At 34.1% G+C, this 27,648-nt stretch overlaps 2 protein-coding genes across 3 annotated transcripts; one reads left to right on the top strand and one right to left on the bottom strand.

Moving 5' to 3' along the window:
- The first annotated feature begins 5,888 nt into the window (after positions 1-5,888).
- LOC147564189 (desmethyl-deoxy-podophyllotoxin synthase-like) lies at positions 5,889-9,993 on the top strand. Of its 2 annotated transcripts, XM_086644196.1 has the most exons (4): positions 5,889-6,883; positions 7,786-8,931; positions 9,479-9,601; positions 9,750-9,993. In XM_086644196.1, the coding sequence occupies exons 1-2, from the start codon at positions 5,900-5,902 to the stop codon at positions 8,452-8,454; spliced, it is 1,653 nt and encodes a 550-aa protein (XP_086500322.1). In that variant the 5' UTR covers positions 5,889-5,899; the 3' UTR covers positions 8,455-8,931; positions 9,479-9,601; positions 9,750-9,993. The 2 variants fall into 2 exon arrangements, with proteins under 2 accessions (XP_086500322.1, XP_086500333.1); XM_086644207.1 differs by lacking the exons at positions 9,479-9,601; positions 9,750-9,993 and having other exon boundaries at positions 5,890-6,883; positions 7,786-7,887; positions 8,204-9,038.
- A 3,661-nt stretch (positions 9,994-13,654) lies between these two features.
- Positions 13,655-14,800, bottom strand: LOC147564188 (uncharacterized). The gene has a single exon (XM_086667476.1). It carries the CDS (start codon positions 14,798-14,800, stop codon positions 13,655-13,657), a length of 1,146 nt encoding a protein of 381 aa, XP_086523602.1.
- Between the last annotated feature and the right edge of the window lie 12,848 nt (positions 14,801-27,648).

Below are 27,648 nucleotides of genomic sequence, written 5' to 3'. Positions count from 1 at the left end.
ATTGAAACTCGACAAATAGGACGAATAGAGATTCTTTTTTTAGTTTTGCATTGGAGATGCTCTTATTATATTATTTAGAGCATCTCCAATGCAAAAGTCAAACTCTAAATCTTAGAGTGCCACATAAAATATTTTAGAGTTTCTCTCTTCAAAATCCATCTCTAAAATGAGGTGACGGTAGTTATTTTAAGAGATCCTTAAGAGGAAACTCTAAATTTAGAGTGTTCACTTGAGCATCTCTAAGTATCACATAAACAAATCAATTAATTTTACACAAAAATATAGGTATTTAGAGTTTTTCTTGAGTGTTGCATTGGAGAAGACTTTCCAATAGAGTATCTTTAAACTGCCAAATAAGAAAAAGACCATTTGGAGATCCATTTTTCACACTTGACACATAGGATTTTTAGAGTTTTTCTTGAGTCTTGCATTGGAGTTGTTCTTAGATTTTAGATGGGACATGCAAATGTAAAAATATTGTAATAATTTAATGTTCTTGAATTATGTAATAATACAGTAATATTATGATATTATCTTTTTTTTTTTATCAAAATATTCGCAAATATCTATTTTATTTTGAGACATATTTTTCAATAAAAAATTTCAAGTTACACTAAATTGTCTACTAATATGAATCATGCTAGAATATCTTGAAATGTTTGTACTTCCCTGTGCTAAACGAAAGACGAAGATATTTAAATGTCCCAACAAATAACATAAATATTAGAAGACATCTAAAGTTTAAATAATAAATTACACAAATATCAATAAATGTATGGAATGTCCTTCTCAGATAATAGAGATATAATGAGACACATTAAATCTTCGTAACTAATAACATCAAAGTGGAGATGGCAATTGAGTAGATATTATTCAGGGGATGAAGAAAAAGATAAAAGATTAATGTTTTTTGGGGAAGGTTGACTTATCTAACTGCAAGCAAGCTAGTGGGTACGGTGCATTTAAGTGTACGTCTGACTAGTTGGGGTTGGAGGAGCGTGGCTTCGTTCGCCCCTTACTCAAAAATACCGTTAGACAAAAACAACAAATTACAACTTATTTACTACTTCTTTTCTGATGAATTCAAGGATAACATGTGTACTAAGTAGAGATGTTTTAGAGATCTCCATTAGAAACAAAAAAAAATAAAAATTAAAGTGCCTCTATCTTGACACTTAGAAAAGAAAAATCTGAACTCACACTTGATAACTAAGATTTTAGTGTTTTTCGTAGAGTGTTTCTTTGGAGATGCTCTAATTATGATTTATTTGACGATGGGCATCAAATGTGGATTCAAATCTTGTATGTGCCGAATTATGATAGCTTAATTGCATTCATATTAATTAATCACTCTCTAACATAATTAGACATTATATGTTAATGTTGATTATATATAATCAGCGGCGAGTACAGGATTTCGACTAAAGAACACATCCAATGCAAAAGTCAATCTTAGAAATTCGGAGTGCTAAATAAGATTTTCTGAGTTTTTCAAAAACTCATCTCCAATGCAAAACTTAACTAGTATCTCAAAGATGATGTGTCAAGGGTGGAATAGAGATATTTTCAAGAGGACACTCTAATTGTCATCTTCAGATATCTCAATTTGTCCGATTCATAAACATTTAATTTCAACCAATAGAAATCAAGTCTTCGTATATTTCCAAAATAACTAATTGTTTTATTACAAAAATAAGCATGCAAGATAAGTAGAAAAACAAGTTTAGAATTTTGCATTGGAGACATCCAAGAATTGAGGATCTCTATTTTCGCAACCTAGGAGTAAGAGTCTCAACTGTAACTCAATAAATACGACGAATCGAGATGAGTTTTGCATTAGAGATGCTCTTAGAGGTGCAAAGTTATACACCTTATTTCTTCTTGCAACCACAATAATAAACAAAATACTTATATTCATTAATTGTACTAATATATCGAGAATTATAAACTCAATTGACTTCTACGAGAGTTCATATTTTGAAATGTACGTCTAATCAACTCATTGTCAATTTAATTAAAAACCTCTTCATCCGTCTTCCTTCAAATACTACCCACTTTTAATGTTTTTATTTTCTTCTTCTTTCATCTTCGTTACCCACCACGATCAACTTCGACGACACTAATTCCGGTCGTCATCTCTCTCTTTTCTCTCTTTCCTTCTCTTCTCTCTCTTTCCCTCTCTTCAATGGTTCCACTGAAGGAGAACCTCGTTTTGTTTTTCATACAAGGTTGTCTGGTTCTATCCGACAAAGGGTTCCGACAAGGTACCATTTCCTTCGCCAGAACTTAGAGAGAGAAGGATGGAGAAAGGGAGATGGAAAGAGGAGAGAGAGAGTGTGTGTGTGAGTGAGAGAGAGAGATAGAGAGAGAGGATGAGAAGACAACTTTCCACCTTTTTCTCTGAAAACTTTTTTGTTTCCCTGAAACCCCGACCTATATATAGTTACGCCCACAAAATTTTTTTCCCAGCTCATGTTATGTTTGAGAACTTGTAAACTAAATACACACCATATACTATATTAAGATGCAAATAGTCCATAAGAGTTTAAAATATCATTTTGTTATTTGTAATTATAAACGTGTAACCTAAGATGGAATAAACAGACTTTTTTACTCATAGGTGATTGTGGATTCTTAGACTAAATTTTCTATAAAAAGTAAAATTTGAATTACGAGTAGAAACTTTTTTTTCATGCGACTACTTTCTTCTTCAAAATGCAAGTGAACCCCAAACTAGCTAATGTAATAAAAATAATAATAGTTATATACTATTAAGAATGCGAATTCCCTTCAACAAAAAAAATTAAGAATGCGAATTACATGCAGAATTATACATGTTTTTCACGTTTTCCTCTACTTTGTGTATTGATCTTTTTTTCCTCCATTGAAGTGGCGTTATCTTCTTTTCATTATCTTACTGTCATAGACCGGATGGAATGAAAACGAAAAAGTTCACGAAGTTAGTGCAGGATTGGTTACGTCAGATGTGAATGTCTATTTAAATTAGGGTTATTTCCCTAATGGCCCCCAACTTTGTGACCAGCTTCCTGCCTGGCCTCCTAAATTAGTAAAAATACCTATATGGCCCCTTTTTCCGTTATCTTTAACTGTCCGTTACTCTCACTCCTCCACCTCATTTCCTCTCTCTGCCAAGTCACCTACAATGCCACATCATCATCTTCTCAGGCTGGGGTCGCCGTCCGGCCAAATTTCCGGTCGGCGACCTTCAAACATAAAAAAAAAAAAATTTATCTCTCCTCTCTATCTCTAAAAATTTTTTTCCCCTCTCTCTCTAGATCTAGAGAGAGAGGGGAAAGAAAAAGAAAAAAAAAATTTGGAGAGAGAGAGAAGAGAGAAATTTTTTTTTTTTTATGTTTGAAAGTCGCCGACTGGAAATTTGGCCGGCCGGCGACCCCTTGCCGGAGAAGATGATGATGTGGCATTGTAGGTGACTTGGCAGAGAGCAGAAATGAGGTGGAGGAGTGAGAGTAACGGACAGTTAAAGATAACGGAAAAAGGGGGTCATATGGGTATTTTGCTAATTTAGGGGGTCAGGCGGTAAGCTGGTCACAAAGTTGGGGGCCATTAGGGAAATAACCCTTTAAATTATGTAATCAGTATATTTAGTGTTATCCTATATCGTCTAGACATTAGAATTTGCAAAGTAAATACGCTTTAGGGAAGGATATATAGACTTGATGGGCTCTAACATGGTATTATGACTAATGTCTCGAAGATGGAAACTTATTAACTCTACCCAGAGGGAGAGTGATGAAGTGATTCTACCACTTTCAGTAAGGGGAGGTATTAGCATTAGTGAAATTTGACCAAAACTCTCTAAAAATTTGGGCTTTTGTTAAAAAGGATCAATCAATTTTTTGAAGTATTCAGCTCTCTGAATAGTTTTTAATTTGTAACACCTTGAGATGTAAAGATAAGCTTAAATGACATTAATGGCGGAAAGGATGAAGAAGATGATGAATTAGTAGTGAAGAAGATGAAGATTATCAGAGAAGATAAAGAGAAGTCACAACTTTATTAGCTTGAAAATCGATCAATCTCAATTACAATTACTCAGCTCTATTTAAAGAGTTTAGAGAGAGAAAACGAAGGTTAGTTAGAGAGTTGTTAATCTAACAACTTCTTAACTAACTTTCTAACAACTATTCAGAATATAGGCAGACCTTATATCTACTTAGGCACTCAATAGCATAGCTAAGGCACCCACACTTTGTTTTAACAGCTTTGTTATTCTTACACTTTGATAACACTACTTTTGTTTTAATTCTTACACTTTGATAACACCATCATCATCAAGGTCTTCACTAACATGAGACAACTTTGGAATGTCTTGCGACATCTTTGGAGCGCCTTGCAACACCTTACAACAACTTTGCAATGCCTTGCAACACCTTACAACATATTTACAACGCATTGCAACACTGATAGAGAAAGATATTCCCAACAAAATATTGGGTTTATAAAACACCTTGCAACACTGTACAAAAAATATTGTGTTTTTACCCAAATAAAATACAATCAGGTTTTTAACCAAATAAAATACAATCGGATTTTAACAAAAAAACTACAAAACTTAGGTTTTAAAAAATAAATAAAAATGTTGTTGGGTTTTATGACTCTTTCATTATAAGTTTAACTTAAGCAGTTATCATGCTTATCACATCTCCATGATGTATCAATGTCTTGTAACGACTAACGTAGATCGTAGTCGATTTCTCAAAAAAATAAAAGTGTAACTTATTTTTTTAACTAAACAAAAGTTTAAAATTAAGTTGAATGAATAGCGATCCAATCAGAGACTGCCACCTGTCCAGAAAACTAAAAATCACGTGATTCTGTCTACTTTTGAAATCTTATACTTCCATCCAATATCTTCTGGCATTTCGCTTTCAGTCCCTCAGCCAAAAAGCAAGAACTTTGCTTTTGAATCTTACTACCCTGCGTCCTTGCCCAAGTTCGACATTATCATCCAACTAAGCCATCACGCCCAATTCATCACCATCAGCAGCACCCAATTCATCACCATCATCATCACCCAATTCATCACCATCATCATCACCCAATTCATCATCATCATCATCACCCAGTTCATCATCATCATCAACAATTTTCTTACAACCATCAAAACTACTCCAATCCCTACAACCCCCAACAATTACATACAAAATGAATACTTACTCAACCACCCAGAATTCCTTCCTTGCAATGACAGTAGCACCCATCACCATCTTCTTCCTTTCCAATTCCAAATCCATAAGGGTTGAACCCATCTTCTTCATGGCTAATGTCCAGTATTCCAATTTGAAATTTGAAATCTGATGATAATTTACTTGTTAGGGTTTCAAAATCCAAACATTATTTAGCTTTAATCTAATTATTTGGTTAGATATTAATGATGTTTATGTGTTTTTTACTTCTTTAGAAAAAAACCTTCTTTATCAAATCAATCTTGTGTTTATATTGTCCAGTTAGACTTTTTGGCATAGAGAGAAAAGGAGAGATCGATTAGGGTTTATTTTCTTTGGAAGGTTAAAACGGTCAAAGGTCCAGACCATTTTATTGGAAGAGGGACTGATTGGAAGAGGGACTGAAAGAGAAACGCGGGCAAATGTGGGATCGATATATAACACTTCTAAAGTAGGCAGAATCGCGTGTTTTCCAACCTTCTCCGCCAAGTGGCAGCCTCTGATTGGGTCGCTATTTATTTGCTTTTGGCTTTCGCTTTCATGTTAGGATGAATGGGTTATCACGGTACTAAGTTTTCAGCATTCAAGTGAAAGGACCCATATGGATATTGTGTTCTTTTTCTTTGTGAAACGTGTTTTTTGTCCATAAATAGAGCTTCCCTTGGAGAAGTTTTCAGCATTCAAGTTCATTCATGGAGCTCCAACATTACTACTTAGTCCCTTCAATTACTGAAATCTTTGGATTCTTCTTGTTTCTTTTGTTAATGGGATCCATGTTTATTACCCAACTAAGGAGGCAATCCAAAACCCTTAACTCATCATCAAAATTGCCTCCAGGGCCATGGAAACTACCTATAGTGGGAAACTTGCACAACTTACTAATGGGAGGCAAGCAATTACCTCATCACACCATTACACATCTTGCCAAAAAATATGGACTCAGTTTAATGCACCTTCAACTTGGTGAGCTTTCTACCATTGTCATCTCTTCTCCTAAAGAAGCTCAAAAGTTTCTCAAGACACATGACCTAATTTTCTCTACTAGACCACAAGTAGCCATTGCTAAGATTATATCTTATGGTTATAGAGATGTAATATTTTCTTCTTATGGAAATTATTGGATACAAATGAGGAAGATAATCACCGCGGAGCTCCTAAGTATCAAGCGTGTTCAATCTTTTCAATATATAAGGGAAGAAGAAGTATCGAATCTCATTCAAAGTATTTTGTTAACGTCTAGAAACGGATTGTCGGCATCTATACCAATCAATCTGAGTGAAAGAATAACAGTTTTGGTCAATGACATACTTTGTAGGGCGACATTCGGTAAGAAATACAAAAGTAGAAAAGAACTCATGGCTTGTAATCGAGAATCAAATATGTTGGTGGGAGGTTTGGGAGATCTATTCCCTTCGTCGACGTTGCTTCGTGTTATAAGTAATAGGAAGACTAAACTGAAGTTTCTTCATAGGAAGATTGATAAAATTTTAGATAACATCATCAATGAACATATTGAGTATAGACCCACTTCAAGGACTAAGATTGACATGGAAGATCCTCTTTATCATACACTATTACAAGAAGATCTTGTAGATGTACTACTTCAATTTCAAGAAACTAGTTCTGGTCCAGATGAAGCTCAAATCACATCAAACCATATAAAAGCTGTTATCTTGGTTAGTCCCCTCTTTTGATTATATGTTTAATTAGACCAAAAGATTTACTAGATACTGGGTTTCCGCCGCCTCCTACGGCTTTAGTATTTTGATTAGAGTAGGGGTCGCGAGAGAGCAGAGCGTACCGCCCTGTCATAGTCGCTAGTCTGTTTATAGTCGCGAATGTTATCATAGTCAACAAGGTTGAAACTTCCAGGAAAAAACTTCGAATTGGGAGGGCGATCCTCCCGGTGAACTGACCGTACCCCAAACCGACACAGGTGAACAAGTAGAGTATACTAGGGCGTTTGAGAGAACCATGTCGAAGGAACTCGGCAAAATGACCCCGTAACTTCGGGAGAAGGGGTGCTCTCCTATCTTTTGATTAGGAAAGCGGCACATACCAGGGGGTAGCGACTGTTTATTAAAAACACAGGACTCTGCTAAGCGGACCCGACAGATCCCTCTTGACTAACGCCTTTAAGGAGGAGAAAAATAAATTTAAACTACAATTTAAAATGAAGTACTTACCTCTAACATTCTCAAATTCTTCCGTGTAAATTAATAGAGAAGAGAGAGAGAGTTGCAGAGGAGGGAGAGAAATCAGAGATATAATGTTAATTTATGGAGAGAAAATATGAGTGAGATTTTAAAACTAAATTAGAAGTCTAGTCAAATTGCTAATAGAAAAGATTGGTGGGAAGATTTGTTGGAGATACAGTGAGAAAAGTAGAATAAGAAGAAAGTGGGAAAGTAGTTAAAATAACTAATTTGGATTTACACAAACATGATTTTATATCATCCGTCGGATGTGATCTCTGTCAAAATCCCAACAAAAATGAACTGGCAGACTTATACCTTACATAACCGACTGAGCTGTTTTAATATATAGGATTTTCATGTTTTTCTTCCTCGTTCTGCAGGATATTTTCGCCGCAGGAACGGAGGGTTCGTCGACGGCATTAGAATGGGCAATGTCTGAACTACTAAAAAACCCTAGAATAATGAAAAAAGCACAAGCTGAGGTGAGACATATGTGCGAAGGAACGAGAGAGATAAAAGAGACAGATATTTTCAAACTAAAATACTTGAAGTTAGTTATCAAAGAGACTCTAAGGTTACACCCTCCAGCTCCATTATTCCCTAGAGAATGTAGAGAAGAATGTGAGATTGGTGGGTACCAAATACCCATGAAAACCACAGTTATCTTCAATGCTTGGGCCATCGGAAGAGATAAAGAGTACTGGGGTGATAATGCTGAGATATTCTATCCAGAGAGGTTCGAGAAGTGTTCGACGGACTATAAAGGGACTAACTTTGAATATATACCATTTGGAGCAGGTAGAAGGATGTGTCCGGGGGTATCATTTGGAATCGCTAATGTCGAGTTGCCACTTGCTCAATTGCTCTATCACTTCGATTGGAGCCTCCCCGACGGTGTCGAGCCAAAAAATCTAGACATGTCAGAAACGGCTGGTGTTACTGTTCGAAGAAAAAACAACTTGTACCTCATTCCTATCCCTTATAAAGGCCTAAATTGTACTACTATTACCGATAAAGAAGCAGCAAGTTTAGAACTGCACCACTCATAGAACCAAGTATAGAATAGATGATGGATCATCTTATATGCAGCTCTTGGGCTTGTATACAAGGGCGGAGGCACGAGCAGACTATCCCTGGCTGCAGCCAGGGATAGTTCTGTCAATATTACACTTGGGTAGGGTTAATTTAGTAAAAGCAGCCAGGGGTAAGGGGTCTTCTTTTCTCTTTTCTATTTTCTACTTTGAACCAGGAGAACGGAAGAACTAGAGAGAGAAAGAGCGTTTTTGGACTTTAAGTCTTCAACCGAGAGAATCCGAGAGAGAGAGAGAGAGATCAAACCATGAATTGATCAGAGGTCTTAATCATTTTCTCCTTCTCATCTTCCCTACCATCATCATCTCTCTCTAATGCATATATAAATCGAAGATTCAAACTTCAAAGTGAAATCTAGGGTTCTTCATAAACTAATCAAGTAATCAACTAATCAAGGGGTTTATGCTTAGTTATCTACTGTCTAGGTAACTAATGTAAGTAATGTTCTTTAAGCATTATTATGCATATATTTTAATTTTGCCCTAATAATTGTGTACAATTTGTTCATTTTGCCCTAATAATTGTGTACAATTTGTTCTTATACTTGTTTGTTTGTTCTTATACTTGTCAATTTGTTCCTTTTTCCCACAATCAAAATCATTAGAAGAACTAGTAAAGAACCACTCAACTGTAAGTTAATACCATAAATCAGTGAACTAGACAAGAATAAGGTGGGTATTTAGCGTAAACATCAGTAGCTACAAGGATTCCTCTCTTGGAATTCAAATAACCAGTAATATAGGAACTAAGACCACCAAATTATTCAATCTTTCATGTTCTAGAGTAATTATCCGAACCTAGATTTGATACTACAGAAGTGTTGATCCTGGTTGTGATTTCATGGGGATCGATTACTAGGGCAAAATGTGGGATTTCTTTTGCTTAATCTTTAACAAGTTTTGATTTTTAAATGTGGGGTTTCTTTTGCTTACTCTTTAACAAGTTTTGATTTTAAATGTGAGGTTGTTTTTGTTTTTTTAGGTATTAGATGCTCCTGCACTACAAGATGAGTTTTATCTAAATCTTGTTGATTGGTCTGCAAATAATGTGTTAGTTGTGGGGTTGGGTAATTGTGTTTATCTATGGAATGCTTGTAGTAGTAAGGTAAGCTATTGGAAAATTTTCGATTTCGGTGTATACTGTTGTATTTATAGTTGATTATCAAACCTTTTGTGATGTTGGTCTTCTCCATGAATTCTTGCTTTGGCGTTAGATCTTAGTTCTAAATCCTGCATTATTTTGTTTTATGAAGGTGACTAAGTTATGTGACTTAGGAATGGATGATAGTGCCAGCTGAGATACTCTCACTATATGTTAGCTGTAATGGGTTCCCAATTATCGTATTGTATAGGTAGTCTTTTGGACAAAATTACAAATATAATTGTAACGAACGAACTTCGCATTCTTAATAGGTATGCTCTTACTTTTCATGTATGGTTTGTGTCAATAATGCTGCAAAATTGTACTTTGATATCAAAAATTGCATTTACATGTTACTTTCGGCGACTATATATTTACCGTCAGAAAAAAATTTAGTTATAAAAAATTTAGGCTAGTCCGGTGTAGTTTCAAATCCTGGCTCCGCCCTTGCTTGTATATCAATTTTTTAAAGAAAATTAGATGACAGAAGATCCATGGGTACGAGATACTCCAGAGCTCAGATCTCATTGCATCCAAAAACTGTTGAAAAATATGAACAATTTGTTTTGTAAAGTTAATTTAATTTGAATATACTTTAGTTTGAAAATAACATTTGAATTTTAAATATATGTCTACTAGTTTTTGTATTTGAATTATAAGTTTTATTTCAAATTAAGAAGATGTATCTCTACAACTAGTTTTTGTATTTGAATTATAAGTTTTATTTCAAATTAAGAAGATGTATCTCTACAACTTTAACTACTTTTATGAAAGGTTGCAAACTTTCATAAAAGTTGTCTCATTCTTTATAAATAAGAGAATTAACAAGAGAACACTTAACTTAGAAAATCAGAAATATCTTTTTATTCTATAATAAACTCTTAGTCAAATCTTGATTGTTCTTGTGCTCCTTAAGTAAATCTTCACATATTACTTTGTGCAGATTTACATAAGGCTTGTCATATCTTGGGAAGCAATTTGCTCATAACCTATAAGTAATCTCAAGTGGAGAGGGAGCAAATATTGCTTTAAGGAAAGTGTATTTAAATACACGTTTCAAGTCTCTACAATCCCTATATTAATTTGTTGTATTACTAAAAATTTTCTAACAATCTTAAAGCAATATCTTGATGGAGACCGAGACTACTATGGCAACTATTAAATTGATGAATCAAGATTTGGTGAAATTAGATCGTTTTGATGGTACTAATTTTACTCGTTGGCAAGACAAACTGAAATTTCTTTTAACTGCTTTGAAAGTGTTCTATATTCTTGATCCTACACTGAAATCAATTCCTGAACCAAGCGAAGAAGATACTAATGAATTAAAGGATGAAAGAAAGAAGAGAGAAGAAGATGAACTTATTTGTAGAGGTCATATTTTAAATGCATTGTCTGATCGATTGTATGATCTCTATACGGATACTCGTTCTGCCAAAGATATTTGGAATGCTCTAGAATTTAAATATAAGGCTGAAGAAGAAGGTACGAAAAAATTTCTTATTTCTAAATATTTTGATTTTAAGATGTTTGATGATAAACCTATTTTACCCCAAATTCATGAATTACAAATTATTGTGAATAAAATGAGAGTTGTCAAAATTGACATTCCTGAGTCTTTTCAAGTTGGTGCAATTATAGCAAAATTACCACCAAGTTGGAAAAACTATAGGAATAGGATTCTTCACAAATCCGAAGATTTTACATTGGAGGAAATCCAAAAACATCTTCGGATAGAAGAAGAATCAAGGTCAAGAGACAACAAGGTGGAGAATGATATTGGCATATCTAAAGCCAACATGGTGAAAAAATCAAATCATCCCAAGAAGAATAAAGAAACATTTTCGGGTCCGAAGAGGGTTCAAGGAAAATTTAAAAAGGCTTTCCAAACCATAAAGAAACCTAAAGGTTGTTTTGTGTGTGGAAAAGTGGGACATTATGCTCGAGATTGTAAATTTCGTAAGGAACAAATGCAAGAGGCAAATGCAATAAATGAAGAGATTGTTGCAGTTTTAAGCGAAATCAATGCAATTCATGGAAAAGTTCCAGGATGGTGGTATGATACATGTGCCACGGTTCATGTATCATATGATAGAGCAGTATTCAAAACCTATGATTCAATAAATGATGGTCAAGAAATTCAAATGGGAAATGAAATGCGTTCTAAAGTACTTGGTAAAGGTAATGTTGAACTTGTATTCACATCGGGAAAGAAAATTACTTTATCAAATGTACTTCATGTTCCTGATATGAATAGAAACCTAGTAAGTGGTGACTTATTGGGAAAACCTGGAATAAAGTCGATGTATGAATCGGGCAAATTAATTTTGTCTAAAAGTGGTGTATTTGTTGGGAAAGGTTATTCTTGTGATGGAATGGTGAAACTATGTACTGTGGAAAATAAAATTAATAATAATATTATATCTTCTACTTATATGCATGATTCTTTTAATTTATGGCATAATAGATTAGCACATATTGGTGTGAGTACTATTAAAAGAATGGTTAAATGTGGTTTATTATCATGTGATACTAGCAACTTGAATAAATGTGAAGTATGTATAAAGTCTAAAATGGTGAAGAAACCATTTCAAAGTGTTACTAGAACATCAAAAAATTTAGACTTAATACATACCGACATTTGTGAATTAAATGGAATTTTAACTAGAGGAGGCAAACGATACTTCATTACTTTTATAGATGATTGTTCTAGGTATACTTATGTTTACTTGTTAAAAAATAAAAGTGATGCTTTTGATGCTTTTAAAATTTATAAGGCGGAAGTAGAAAATCAATTTGGAAAAGAATATTAAGATAATTAGGAGTGATAGAGGCGGTGAATATTTTAGTGATGATTTTAATAAATTTTGTGAGACACATGGAATTATACATCAATGCACCGCACCCTTTACGCCTCAACAAAATGGCTTAGCCGAAAGAAAAAATCATACTTTTGTTGAAATGGTAAATGCTATGTTATTAAATGCTAAGTCATCATTTTCATTATGGGGGGAAGCAATTTTATCGGCTTGCCATATTTTAAATAGGATTCCTTCAAAGAAAACTAAGATATCTCCATATGAAATTTGGAGAGGAAGAAAACCAAACATTAACTATTTTAAAGTGTGGGGGTGTCTTGCGTATTGTAGAACTACTAATCCTAAAAGGACTAAGTTGGGGGCTAAGGCTATAAAGTGCATGTTTATTGGATATTCACAAAATAGCAAGGCCTATAGACTCTTTGATGTAGAACGCAGCGGATTTTAAGAATAAACTAAACTAATACGAAGAACGATCAAAATAACTGTAAACAACTGTAAATAACTGAATAAACTGTAAACTTTGATTAACTTCAATGGGGTTTTTCTCTTCAATCTGAGAATAATGGACTAACTAGATATCCTTTTATAGGATTCTGGACTTTCCTAGATAGACTTGAATTAGACTTTCCTAAATAATTAAAATACTGCAACTGCCTAAATAACTAGACTCAAATCTGGACCTTTCCAATTATTGGGAATACTAAAATAACATAATTTCCTAAATTCCCTAATAATCATACTAAAATTGGGACTTCCTAAAACTACTCTCTACCGCCGGTTGGCCCATGACCGGGTTCGGTCATGGAAAAAGTCTCCACGCCGGGTGCCCCTGCATCAGCTTCCCCTTCTCCCACGAGGTTCGTCCCGAACCGTTTCAACGAAGAAAACAATGTGAGTCGCCCAGAGACGTTGAAATTTGTCATAGCGATCCGTAATTCCCATTTCGAACGAAATTTGCACTGAAAGTGAAGGATACTAATGTGCAAAAAATTGTTAACCTCGAACTCATATTGCAATGAGTCTCGCAAAAGTATTTTTGGGGAAGAAATAATGTTCAACTTGCCATCTTCCCAAACTTCGTCATTAAGAGCCAAAAGAAACGTAACCACCGTCAAAATATGATTTCGGGGTTGAAACGTGTAGTGTTGATATGACACTCAAAATCTACCTTTCCACGTTCATCTTCATGAAGTTTTTAGAATATAGTTTTATCATAGTATGTCAACGTATGAAATCCCCGAGTTACTACATCATATTGTCGACGAACTAATCGTGACAAATCCGTGTACATAGACACTAGTGCTGCAAAATCAGGAATCTTTCGCATAAAATAATCACCCGGAAAAGCCATAGCTAACATTTCATCAGTTTGTCTAAGAAATATAGCTTGTTCGTGGTTAGAAATCTGTAATCTCTGTAAATCATGAATATGTCTCTGAGTTTCTTCCCTATAAACTGTTGTCGTGATTCCGACTTGACGATCATATGTTCCATGATCCGATCCGGCAAACAAATTTTTCGTATGAGATTTTTCGAAAACGGCATAATAGTCTCGTACTTGACCTTGTTGTGTCACCATTAAAGGATTATTACTACTATGTAATGGAACTTGTCCCTTACGATCAACACCAAAAAGAAATTTTTGATTTGAAACAGTAGAAGGAAAAGAAGTAACATCAAGAGAATGAATTGAGATAGAATGAAGAGCATCAACAAACCACTGTGGATTCAAATTTGTTTCATCAGTAGAAACATTACAAGTTGGCGATGAAGGTATCATCATCGAAGTGAATAAAAACAGTCTAAGTCGAGCTGGTTTAGTTGATCCACGAAGAAGACGATCATATTCAATCATCATATGTTCAAGATCATAGAATTTAATATGACGAACAACAATTAAGATCTTTGTATCTCCACCAACACACGTTGGGATTGGATGTTCGAGTTTTACATCCCCCTCGTTGTCTTCATCATCGTCATTCTCTTCTTCTAAGTTCTTCTTAATATTTTCTCGTGATTCTTTCTTTGTTGAAGCTTTAGCAACCTTGCTCAAACCCTGAAACCATGGTTTTTTATCTTCAACAGGTAGGTTAAACCTAACATGGATCAATTCGACAAGCTTATTGAAGAAACCAGAGTGTTTGTTGATTTTCAATTTGATGTTTCCAGGAAATAGGGAATGGGGAATCTTTAATTTCTTCTTCTTTTTCCCAGCTTGCTTGGTGAAGTACTTAAAAGGTCCAGTTACACGAAGCAATCCAGATGGGAGTTGTTCCAAATAAATAACCCTTTTGCTCTTAATCCTTCCAGCCAAGATAATCAAAACTGTTCCAGGAGTCATCTTCTCTTCTTCTACTTCCAAGGAAGAGTCATCTTCTTCTTCTGCAACTTCATCTTCTTCGCAATCTTCTTTTTCTATTTCTTTTTCCCGATCGCACGGTAAAATAGGCGAAGAAGATGGTTCACGTATTATTGTTTTGAGGTCATCACAGATATGTTGAATCTTAGCTGAATCGGACAGTAGTGATTGAACCGTTTCGGCAAAAGTTGGTTGTGGTGGATAAGGAAGAGAAGATGATTGTATTGGTGGTGGCAGTGAATACGGTTGTATGATAGGTGGTGAATACGGTGGTGAATAATAAGAGTATGGAGGTGGTGGTGGTGAAATTTCTCTTACGGGTTCTCTTTCAATGTTCTCCCATTCGGCTTCGAAAGTTGTAGTAACTGTCGTAGGTGTAAAATAATAAGATGATTGAGGTGATGGTGTATAATAAGAGTACGGAGGTGGTGGTGGTGAAGATGGTGTCAGATAATAATAAGACGGAGGGGATGGTGCAGAGAACACTGGTGGTGGTGACGGTTGGTATTGATAAAGAGACGGTTGTGGAGGATTTTCTCGTGCGATTTCTCCCGGATTCCAATGATAATTGTACGAGTCGTTATTCACATATAAACATGATGAACATGAGCATTGATTCGTTATCTCTTGATGAGTATAATCTGATTGAATATAATCATCTTGACGAATGGAATACGATTGATATGAATTTAACTGGTCTGGAAAAAAATTTCCAGAATCATTAGCCCAAAATTTTGGTGGCTCTGATACCACATGATGTAGAATGCAGCGGATTTTAAGAATAAACTAAACTAATACGAAGAACGATCAAAATAACTGTAAACAACTGTAAATAACTGAATAAACTGTAAACTTTGATTAACTTCAATGGGGTTTTTCTCTTCAATCTGAGAATAATGGACTAACTAGATATCCTTTTATAGGATTCTGGACTTTCCTAGATAGACTTGAATTAGACTTTCCTAAATAATTAAAATACTGCAACTGCCTAAATAACTAGACTCAAATCTGGACCTTTCCAATTATTGGGAATACTAAAATAACATAATTTCCTAAACCTAAATTCCCTAATAATCATACTAAAATTGGGACTTCCTAAAACTACTCTCTATGGCCGGTTGGCCCATGACCGGGTTCGGTCATGGAAAAAGTCTCCACGCCGGGTGCCCCTGCATCACTCTTGGATTTAGAGTCTAATGTTGTAATTGAATCAAGAGAAGTAGAATTTTTTGAGAACTTGTTATCTAGTGATAATAATTGTCAAATAGATGTTCATCAAAATAAGTCTCAAAATGAGATATCTTCAAAAATTCATGAACTTCCGAATGAACCTCGAAAAAGTCAAAGAATAAGAAAAGAAAAAGATTTAGGTTTGGATCAATATGACTCTCAAAGAATTTCTTTCAATTTAGTTGAAGGAAATAGAGAAAATGTGATTAATGTGAGTCAAATCAATTTAGAAATTGGAGATGATCCTAAATCTTTCAAAGAAGCAATGGCTTCTAGAGATTCGGCGTTTTGGAAGGAAGCTATAAATGATGAGATGGATTCAATTATGTCAAACCATACTTGGAAATTAGTTGATCTACCACCCGGTTCAAAGGCAATTGGTTCTAAATGGGTATTTAAAAAGAAATACCATACCAATGGCACACTTCAAACATTTAAGGCTAGATTAGTAGCCAAGGGTTTTCGACAAAAAGAAGGAATAGATTATTTTGACACATATGCACCCGTAGCTAGAATTACTTCCATTAGATTAATGTTTGCTATTGCATCTATTCATAACCTTCATGTACATCAAATGGACGTAAAAACCGCATTCTTAAATGGAGACCTTAATGAGGAGGTCTATATGGTGCAACCGGAAGGATTTATTCTTCAAGGAAATGAAAATAAAGTATGCAAACTTGAAAAATCCTTATATGGCTTAAAACAAGCTCCTAAACAATGGCATAATAAATTTGATAGTGTTATTACTTTAAATGGTTTTAAGCATAATAGTGCGGATAAATGTTTGTATTTCAAAACTTGTGATAGATATACAATTATTATTTGTTTGTATGTTGATGATATGTTACTAATCTGTAATAAACTAGAAGGCATTCTAGAAACTAAGACATTTTTGTCTTCTACTTTTAAAATGAAAGATCTTGGAGAAGTTGACACTATCTTGGGTATAAAAATTAAGAAAAATAGTGGGGGTTATTCTTTATGTCAATCTCATTATATTGAAAAAGTACTTAAGAAATTTAGTCATCTTAATATAAAAGAGACTAATACCCCATTTGATCCAAGTATCAAATTAATTCAAAATAGTGAAAGAGCGGTTGCTCAACTTGAGTATGCAAGTGTTATCGGAAGTCTTATGTATGCGACACAATGCACAAGGCCGGATATAGCATATGCAGTAAGTAAATTAAGTAGATATACAAGTAACCCAGGTATTTCACATTGGGAAGCAATCAAAAGAGTTTTAGGTTATCTTAAAAAGACTAAAGCTTTAAACCTTTAATATTCAAAATTTCCTGAAATTTTGGAAGGATATTCAGACGCAAGTTGGATATCTAGTGGAGATGATAAAAAATCAACCACGGGTTGGATATTTACTTTTGGTGGTGGAGCAATTTCTTGGGGATCCAAGAAACAAACTTGTATAACTCATTCTACTATGGAATCCGAATTCATAGCATTAGCGGCAACGGGAAAAGAAGCTGAGTGGTTAAGAGACCTACTCATTGAGATTCCATTCATTAAAAAACCAATTCCACCCGTTTCAATTTTTTGTGATAGTCAAGCCACATTAGCACGTGCATATAGTGGAGTATATAGTGGCAAGTCTAGACATATTAGTCTACGACACGAGTATGTAAAACAATTAATTCAAGATGGAATTATTTCGATTACATTTGTGAGATCAAATCAAAATCTAGCGGATCCTTTTACCAAACCTCTACCAAGAGATATGGTAAAATCAACATCTAGTGGGATGGGGTTGAAACTCTTACATTAAAAGTCACCAATGATGGCAACCCAACCTAATACTAGGAAATAACTAGTCTTAGGTTCAATGGGTAACAACAAGTTATTGATAAGTGACTAGTTCAACACTTTAATTTATATATAACCCCATTAAAAGATGAAAAGTGTTGGTTGCTACGAAGTGAGTTTGAGTTTAATACTCTTAATGAAGTTCAGTCGATAATGACAAGTATCTCTAAAGTAGCAAAGATACTGAAAGAACTTCAACTATGTGAACTTAGAGGTGGTGCCGCCTCTCATTAGATTAGAGTTTGTCTAAGGATAGTTCATGAAACCAAGAAGCACATGGCCATAAAAGTGCTAAGCGAGAATTGTGTGGAGCAGAAGAACAAATGTATTGTGTGTGTGGTGTAACCGGTTTTATCATAAGGAATAACTGGTTCAAAGCTACAAGCTACCTGGGATTTCGATAGAACTTTGTGCACTTACACTAAGGTATGGTTCAAATCGAAAGATACCATATTTTATGCATTAATACTACCTAAATATATTTGGCTAAGTAGGTTTCTAATAAAATTGTTCAAGTGGGGGATTGTTGAAAAATATGAACAATTTGTTTTGTAAAGTTAATTTAATTTGAATATACTTTAGTTTGAAAATAACATTTGAATTTTAAATATATGTCTACTAGTTTTTGTATTTGAATTATAAGTTTTATTTCAAATTAAGAAGATGTATCTCTACAACTAGTTTTTGTATTTGAATTATAAGTTTTATTTCAAATTAAGAAGATGTATCTCTACAACTTTAACTACTTTTATGAAAGGTTGCAAACTTTCATAAAAGTTGTCTCATTCTTTATAAATAAGAGAATTAACAAGAGAACACTTAACTTAGAAAATCAGAAATATCTTTTTATTCTATAATAAACTCTTAGCCAAATCTTGATTGTTCTTGTGCTCCTTAAGTAAATCTTCACATATTACTTTGTGCAGATTTACATAAGGCTTGTCATATCTTGGGAAGCAATTTGCTCATAACCTATAAGTAATCTCAAGTGGAGAGGGAGCAAATATTGCTTTAAGGAAAGTGTATTTAAATACACGTTTCAAGTCTCTACAATCCCTATATTAATTTGTTGTATTACTAAAAATTTTCTAACAAAAACTGTTGCCGATATAAAATTTCAAAATTTCTAGTTGTCCACATAAAATAATTGTTCTTATAAAATAACTGGTCGTCCATATACTAGCTACCCTAATTATTTGTAGTTTAGCTTTAAAGAGTGGACCTTACCTTGAAATTAATTAATGGGAGTGGTCGGTGTGGTAGTTTATAGACAACTAACTTTCACTAGCTTGAGTGGTGAGTAATGGGTTATTTCCCAAATGGCCCCCAACTTTGTGACCAGCTTCCTACCTAGCCCCCTACTTTAGCAAATATTCCCATATGATCTCTTTTTTCCGTTATCTTTAACTGTCCGTTACTCTCACTCCTCCACCTCATTTTCTCTCTCTCCCAAGTCACTCAAAATGCCACATCATCGTCTTCTCCGGCAGGGGTCGCCGGCCGGCCAAATTTCTGGCCGGCGACCTTCAAACATAAAAAAAAAAACTTTTTTTTCCCTCTCTCTCTAAAAAAAAAAATTTTTTTCCCTTTCTCTCTCTAGATCTGGTTCACCATGAACCAGATCTAGGTCTGATTCGAACAGACCTTTGAAGGTCTGTTCGAATCAGACCCAAACAGACCTTCATTGAAGGTCTGTTCTTCTGAAACAGACCTTCATTGAAGGTCTGTTCGTCTGGAACAGACCCGAACAGACCTCCATTGAAGGTCTGTTCGATTGAAACAGACCTTCAATGAAGGTCTGTTCGGGTCTGATTCGAACAGACCTTTGAAGGTCTGTTCGAATCAGACCTAGATCTGGTTCATGGTGAACTAGATCTAGAGAGAGAAAGGGAAAAAAAAAAAGAATTTTTTTTTTTAGAGAGAGGGAATTTTTTTTTTTTATGTTTGAAGGTCGCCGGCCGGCCGGCGACCCTGCCGGAGAAGACGATGATGTGGCATTTTGAGTGACTTGGCAGAGAGAGAAAATAAGGTGGAGGAGTGAGAGTAACGGACAGTTAAAGATAACAGAAAAAGAGGGCCATATGAAAATATTTGCTAAAGTAGGGGGCTAGGCAGGAAGCTGGTCACAAAGTTGGGGGCCATTTGGGAAATAACCCAATGAAGAACTGAAGATTTATTTGTTTGGAGAAGGAAGATATAGAATTTGAAGAAAGAAGAAGAAGAACAAAATCAACAAAAAAAAAAAAAAAAAAAAGAAAAAAGAAGACCAAGGAAAAAAGGACAGTTCTTTAAAGTTTTGGTGGTCCACAAGGAGATTGTTTGTTTTGGGCCAGGAGACCCTATACAAAAAGAAACCTAGTTTAAGAAGTTCAAAATTTTGATTTTGTGAAGGTAGGAGTCCAACGTTAGAACCTAGAAACAAGAAATTATTGCATGTACAAAAATCAAGCTGGACATGGAGGGCCAAAATTTAATATTGTAGTTGTACTGGCATTAATTTTTCCACTTTATTAGAAGTTTACAATGACAAAACACAAATCCAATTCCAATTCCAATTCCAGATCCACAAAAAAATTGACAAACAGGGCGTCGTGTACTATATTTTGTATTTACAACATACACGGTTCAATGCACACCACACCTGACACAGACACAAAGTAAACTAACTTTCTTTTTTTTGTTTTTGGCCCCTAAACTTCGTTTTTCACCTGTCAAACAAAGTTTTAGACATTTCTACGTTTTTTAAATTTTATTTTGATTTCGTCGATACATTTTCTACGTTATTTCTTCGAAATTAAATTTTCTTTTGTGATTCAATAGAAGGCATAAGGCCAACTGATTTGTGGTTCAATAAAAGGCATAAGGCCAACGGAATTACCACTTCACAGTTGAAGAATTCAAAAGTAACATTTAGATGTCAGTGTCGATGAAATCATTAAAACGTTGCAGTAATTATAGAAGTTATAATTTTAAAGCAAACAGGCCTTTGGTCCACTAGCTTGCATTCCTTCTTAAGCCACAACAGTCATGGATTCCAATCTTGGTGGAGTGGTCTATCTACAATGAATGTGGTCTTTCGACTAACTTCTAAAATAGCTCTAGGTCCCAAATTTATCAGTAATTGTGATGAAATGTATTTAGGATCCTAAATTTGTCTTTTACCTCTGATACCATGTTAAGTTTGTGGTTATCCATCCAACTCATAGCCAACTGGCAATGAGTGGAGACATTATATTCTTGGTACCAATACATACAGTCTTAACTTTCTTTTATGAATTTCTATCCATTGATGAACATTCTTCTTCATCTTCTTTTTTCTATTTTAGCCCCAGTAAAAGAAAAAAAAACTTTCATCAGTGTTTTAATTTTAAGGAGATAATTTATTTTGGTATTAAAAAGAAGGTAAAAAGACAAAACAATAACTCTAACTATTATTGTGGGGTCTATGTTGTCCTACAATTTATGAGGCTTTTAGTTAGTCGAAGATATCTATATGAAGTTTTTTTTTTTTTTTTTTGACATAAACATTTTCTTATAGTTATTATAGTGGAAAAGATGAACCTGGCAATTAGTACAATTTTTTAGTCCGGAGGATCTTTTAATTAAGTGATTATATTAAATCAAAAAATTTATGATATGCAGACTCAAAGAACACAATAAGTAGGAGACATGCGAGAATAGTCCCACATGAGAGAATGACGATGTAGCAATAATATCTTTACTAATGATCAATTGGCAACCACCATCCTTTAGTGTAGTGGTAGGACATCCCTCTTTAAGTCCATGAGGTCGTGGGAGGACATCACCAAGATTTATTCCATGTAATTTAGACACTAAATAAAGTAAATGTTGTCGGGTTTTAGACTCTTTCTTGTCGGACTTTAGGCCTCTTTCATTATTGGTTTAATTTAGGCGGTTACCGTGCTTATCACATCGTAATGATGTATCAATGTCTTGTAACGACTAACGTAGATCGTAGTCGATTTCTCAAAAAATATCAATTGGCTAATTATCAGTTGTCCCACATGAGAGAACGACGATGTATTTAGGATTGTAAATTTGTATTTTCTAATCTTTTTCTGTCATATTTTTTTTAGCCCGTGGCTTGGGGAATAAAGAAAAATCTCTAAGGAATAAAGACTTAGTCAACCATGATTGACTTAGGGAGCATATTTATTTTCTGACTTAAAAATTAACTAACTTGTCTCTTGCCTCCTAATCTTCATCTTCTTCAAACCTGGTCATTACGATCTAATTATTCGTCGACCCTCTAATCTACATTTCCCTTTCTTCTATTAATGGAAGACGAAGGTATCTATTACCCAAACTCACAGGGAAAACCCATGTTATATTGAAGTTTGGCATCGAAATATTTGGATTATTCATGATTCTAGTAGAGTTATAAACATTATCAAGAGCGACTTCCTCCACCATTCTTGTACTTCACATGACCAGTGAAGAAGATCGCCTTTCAAGCAGTTTCTAATCTCAATAACCCATTATCAATATCCAAATTATCAATATCCAAGTTCTCCAAACAGTATCATTAAAGGGGTTACTTTATGACCCCCAACATTAATTTGTAAGTAGTTTCTAATGAAACCCTAGTTAATCCATCAAGACTCTCAGTTCCTTCACTACTAACATATGTTCCAACACTAACAATTAGAAGTTTAGGTCATTAGGTGCTCCTTCTACCATCAAAAAATTTCTCCTCTCTTTCCTCCACCGCCACCATCTCAATTCATCCTTCTTCTCTCTCATTCCACCACCAATTTTGTAATTTTTAATGTTAAAATACCTTTTGAATAAGGCTTCTTCTCAAGTTCTCATAATTATTATGGTCACACCACATCATTAGAACCATCTCTAACTCAAGGCCAGAAAACTGATGAGATCATGAAAATTGAATAAAACTCTTACTCCTGTGAGTTATCCTGTGTCTAAAAATTATCAACTAAACATGGAAAACAAGTGCGAATATAGTTACAGACATCTAATATTAGCCTAAGAGCACATCTTGTAATCAAATCATAATATATGCCCACCACAAAGTAGCAACTTTAAATGCAATCCTCAGGCATGTTATCTTCAAAATGTAGCATGGTAAAAATGGCTTGAGATGGATATTGAATCGGATGCAAAGGTATATATATCACCACCCAATGCTTCATTCTCTGACATCAAAGTTAACCATCTCCAACAGACTTGAACTTCTATTCACTAACAAAATCTCAGTTCCTTTCTTCATGACATGAGTCCCCCAACTAGTGTCGTTTTCCGGCGAAAAGGATATTCCCCTTTGCCGGAACTGTTAAAGAGAGAGACGAGGAGAGAAGAGAGAGAGAGGGAGGAGGAGGAGAATGTAGACGGAGGAAGACAGAGAAAAAATCGTTGTGATGTTAGTCGGAGGTGGTGGACTCAAGAGAAGAAAGATTTGGGGAAAAAAAATTAAACATTGGGAGCAACTCATTTGCCGATTGTTGAGATTCTTTCCTATATTGAAATATTTAAAATACTATCTTTCCTATATTGGGATATTAGAAAATAGTAAATATTAGAAACTAGTAAAGATATTAGAAGCTATAATATATTAGAAACTATTAGATTTTTTAATAACTAGTAAACTGGAAACTAGTAGTTTTCTAACTCTATGAATAGAGTCTTGTATTTCTTTTGAGATTCAGCAAGGAATATAACAATTTCTTTAATCAATTTCAACTTGGTACCAGATTCAACGATCTTAAATTTGTTTTCTGAATTTTTTGTCGATTGAAGGAGAAAGAACCTTCATCTTCTTTTTCTATCTTAACTCCAAAGAAGGGAACAAAAACCTTCATCAGTTTTTTATTTTAAAGAGCAAGAATTTATTTTGATATTAAAAAGAAAGCAAAAAGACAAACAATAGTTGATGGAGGTCATCATCATGGGCCTCACATTCAAGTCATTGGGCCTCACGGCCGAGTCCATTAGGGTTAGATTTGAGAGTTTTCAGGTTTAGAAGTTTCTATGTTTGAGTATCTTTGATATTTAGGAATCCTAGTTTGAGTCTATCTAGAAGTGTCTTAGTGGGGGTTATTCGTTCAGACCTTTTAACAGATCTTCGAAGTTCTTAAGATCTTTGAAGTTTGGCGTTATTGGTTTCGGTTTTTTTTTAAGAGCTTTGAAGTTTTGTGTTATTGGTTCAGACCTTTATTTAAGAACTTTAAAGTTTCGTGTTATTGGTTCAGATCTTTTTTTAAGAATTTTAAAAGAACGCGTTATTCATTTTTTATGAAAAATTAAGAACTTTTAATCAAAGATCTGGCCCAAGGACTTTCCGAGACAAATTTACTCATAAATTAGTCAAATTCAAATATCCACCTAAACAGGTGGATCTTTGAATTCCTACTTTGGGTGTACCTAAAAATGTTTTTTTTTTCTTATCTCTTTAATGTTGTTGATTTCTCCTTATCTCAAATCTCTCTCCCCCCCCCTCCCCCTCGAACTCCTAATATAATTTGTTTGTCTCCATAGCATCCACATCTTATAAAAAAATTATTTTTTCACATAAGCAATTGATTTTTTTTTTTTTTTTTTTACTTTTAATTCTTTTTACGCGAGTCGAAGACGTCTATGTGTTTAGTATTTATTTTGGGAGCATACCTTTTTATTTTATTCTTAAATTCTAAAATAATACTTTGTACATAGGAATTAAACTTTATTTATTGGAATATTATAGCTAGTAATATGGGAATGTCCTGAGCTTTCATTCTAAAATCAAGTTTAGCTCTTAAAATAATATAACGTTCATTGTAATATCAAACATTAGTTTGGACGGCTAAGATTTGAAATAATATAATTTGATTTTAACAAAAAAATTCCTGATTTTCAAAGTTTTTAATAAAAAGGTTTCCGAACTTAATGATTAAAAACTTTAATATCCAGGACTTTTAAAAGTTTCAAACTTTAAAGTTTCTGAACCTTTAAAATTTTGAACATTTATGTGCCAGAACACTTAGATCTTTGGAAGTCCGGAACAAAAAAAATCTAGTAAAAAGGTCTGAATGAATAACAGGCCCTTAGTTCCTATAAAAGGAAGTCCAGTTTGTCTTGGTCATTCAGATCAGAGAATATTATCAATCGAGTTTATTATTAATCAGGTTTATCGTTTTGTTCTTTACTTTATCAGTTTATTTACGTATTTTATCAGTTTATTTACGTATTTTATCATTGTTATAATGGTGGATTCCATTACTTTTACGCTTCCGCAACAATCTACATCAATTGCTTCAATTGTTATTGTGTGATCTATATTGTCTCACAATTTACAAGACTTTGGGTTGGTAGAACACATCTTCTCACAAATTATGTTTCTTAATTTTTTGATATAAACTTTTCCTTATAATTAATATAGTAGAAAATATGAATCAGACAATTGGTACAATTTTTCAGTCAGGAGGATCCTTTAACTCAGTGACTATATTAAATGAAAAAAATTATGATATATGGTCTCAAATCATGGAGATGCATATTGCTGAAAAAGAAAAACTTTCGTTTATTCGAGGTAATTCATTACCACCTGCTGAAGATGACGTTAAATATGAGAAGTGGTACGCAGAAAATCAAAAAGTCAAGAGATGGTTGTTGATGTCTATGACTCCAGAAAATTATGAAGAGATACATTCGTTTATCAACAGCTCGTGATATTTGGAAAGCTTTATCTAAAGCCTTTTATGATGGATCCGATCAATTGCAAATCTTCTATTTAAATCAGAGGGTGTTTTTCGCCAAACAAAATGGGAGGACACTTTCAGTTTACTACGGTGAACTGGTTGAGATCTTTAGTGAATTAGATCACCGTGATAAAGTGATCATGGAAAACGAAAACGATATTGTATCTTATCGTAAATCAGTTCAACGACAACGTGTGCATATTTTTCTTGCTTGGTTAGATGGTAAATTTGAACAAATTCGTGGTGAAATTTTGAGAAAGGATCTCACTCCTGATTTAGAAGAATGTTATGCTTTAGTTTGTCGTGAGCTTGTTCGATGCACAACGATGAACAAAGAATCTGAAACAACTGATACTTCCGCAATGGTGAATCGAAATAAGACAAAAAATAATCTTAAAACTATTTGTCAATCCGACAAATCTTCTTATAAGTGTACCCACTGCAATAAAACTGGTCATACCAAAAGTCATTGTTATGAACTAGTAGGTTATCCAGAATGGTGGAATCATAATTGAAAGAAAAATTCTAAGAAAACCCTTGTAGTTGCACTTGTTGAGACAGAGAAAGAAAATCCAACTGTTGAGCAAGCTTCAGCAATGATAGTCACTATAGGTAACGTAGAGGCGGAGAGGATGAACTTTAGGGATAAACTCTGCTACGTGGAGCAGTTAAAGAATCTCAGAAATCAACTAAACGAGTGTCTGCACCAAAAGTGTGAAGTGGAGAAGAAACTATCAAGTCTTAGTTCTCTATCTCAAGAAGATACTTCTGCGGATACAAGTATGTTAGCAAAACAGTTGCAAGAAAAGCTAAGGAACTATGAGTTTGAAGTCCAAGAAGCAAGGAAGTTGAAATCATCTCATCAAAATAATGAGTTATTAAAAGAAAAAATATTGGAAGAAAATGACCGAAGACAGCGTGTAGGACTCGAGTTACGTAAACAACAAGAAACTCAATTTGATGTGAGAAAGTTTGAGGATGAACTAATGGCATGGAAGTCATTAACCGATGACATTCCTGGTGTTTCATGTCCAAGTGACATACGTATTAAGTTTACAGGCTTGCAGAAAGAGGTGACTGAAAATATGAAGGTAGTTGGTAAAGTAATCGCACGTTTAAAGTGAATAGAGGTAACTTTGGAAGCAACTGAACGTGGTAAACAACTGAACCTGGTAAACAAGGTAGTTGGTAAGGTATGTCTTTTTTTTCTTGTTGCAAGGGTCCCATATATATGTTAGGTGAATAAGAATCAAGTTTGGGGTTTACCAAATAAAAAAAAAAAAAAATCAAGTTTGACATTTTAACTAGGGATATTGAACACTACGTGAATAAAATGTCCTTTGTCGAAAAAAATTTGATAGTTTAGCTTTAAAGAGCGAGCCTTCCCTTGAAATTAATTAATGGGAGTGGGGCATAATGGTAGTTGATAGACAACTAACTCTCACTAGATTGGTGAACAATGAAAGAACGAAGATGTATTTGCATTAATGTTTCCACTTTATTAGAAGTTTTCATTGACAAAATACAGAACGCAATTTTAGATCCACAAAAAACTAACAAACAAGACGTCGTATATTATATTTCGTATTTACAATGTACACTGAACAATGCACATTACACATCTGACACAGATACAAAGTAAATTAACTGTTTTTTATCTTTGGTCCCTAAACTTCGTTTTTTATCTGTCACACCTAAATTTTGGACATTGTCACGTTTTTTAAATTTTATTTTGTTATGTTTTGGACTTGTGACACATTTTTTTTAACAAAAAGATCTATATCTTCAAAACTCAAATTTTCTTTTGTGGTTAAATAAAAACCTCAAGTACCACTTCACAGTTATAGTTTAATTAAATGCCAACGGCCTTTGGTCCACTAGCTGGCATTCTTGGGATATTTCATCATTTATAAACATGAATCAAACATATTGTCAAGTCTAAATAATGAAAACATTCCAGGAGTCATATTTGATGAATAGAGAGAAGAAATTTAAATAAGTTACTTATTTTTTTTATTTTTTTTATTTTTGTTGAAAAAATAAGTTACTTACTTGAATCATTTG

The sequence above is a fragment of the Eschscholzia californica genome, unplaced genomic scaffold (genome assembly GCF_041429995.1).
Source record: "Eschscholzia californica isolate CP2 unplaced genomic scaffold, dmEscCali1.0.p SCAF_1, whole genome shotgun sequence".
NCBI classification, from domain to species: Eukaryota; Viridiplantae; Streptophyta; class Magnoliopsida; order Ranunculales; family Papaveraceae; genus Eschscholzia; species Eschscholzia californica.
The sequence above is the reverse complement of the archived record's forward strand: the minus strand, read 5'-3'. Positions and strand labels throughout refer to the sequence as shown.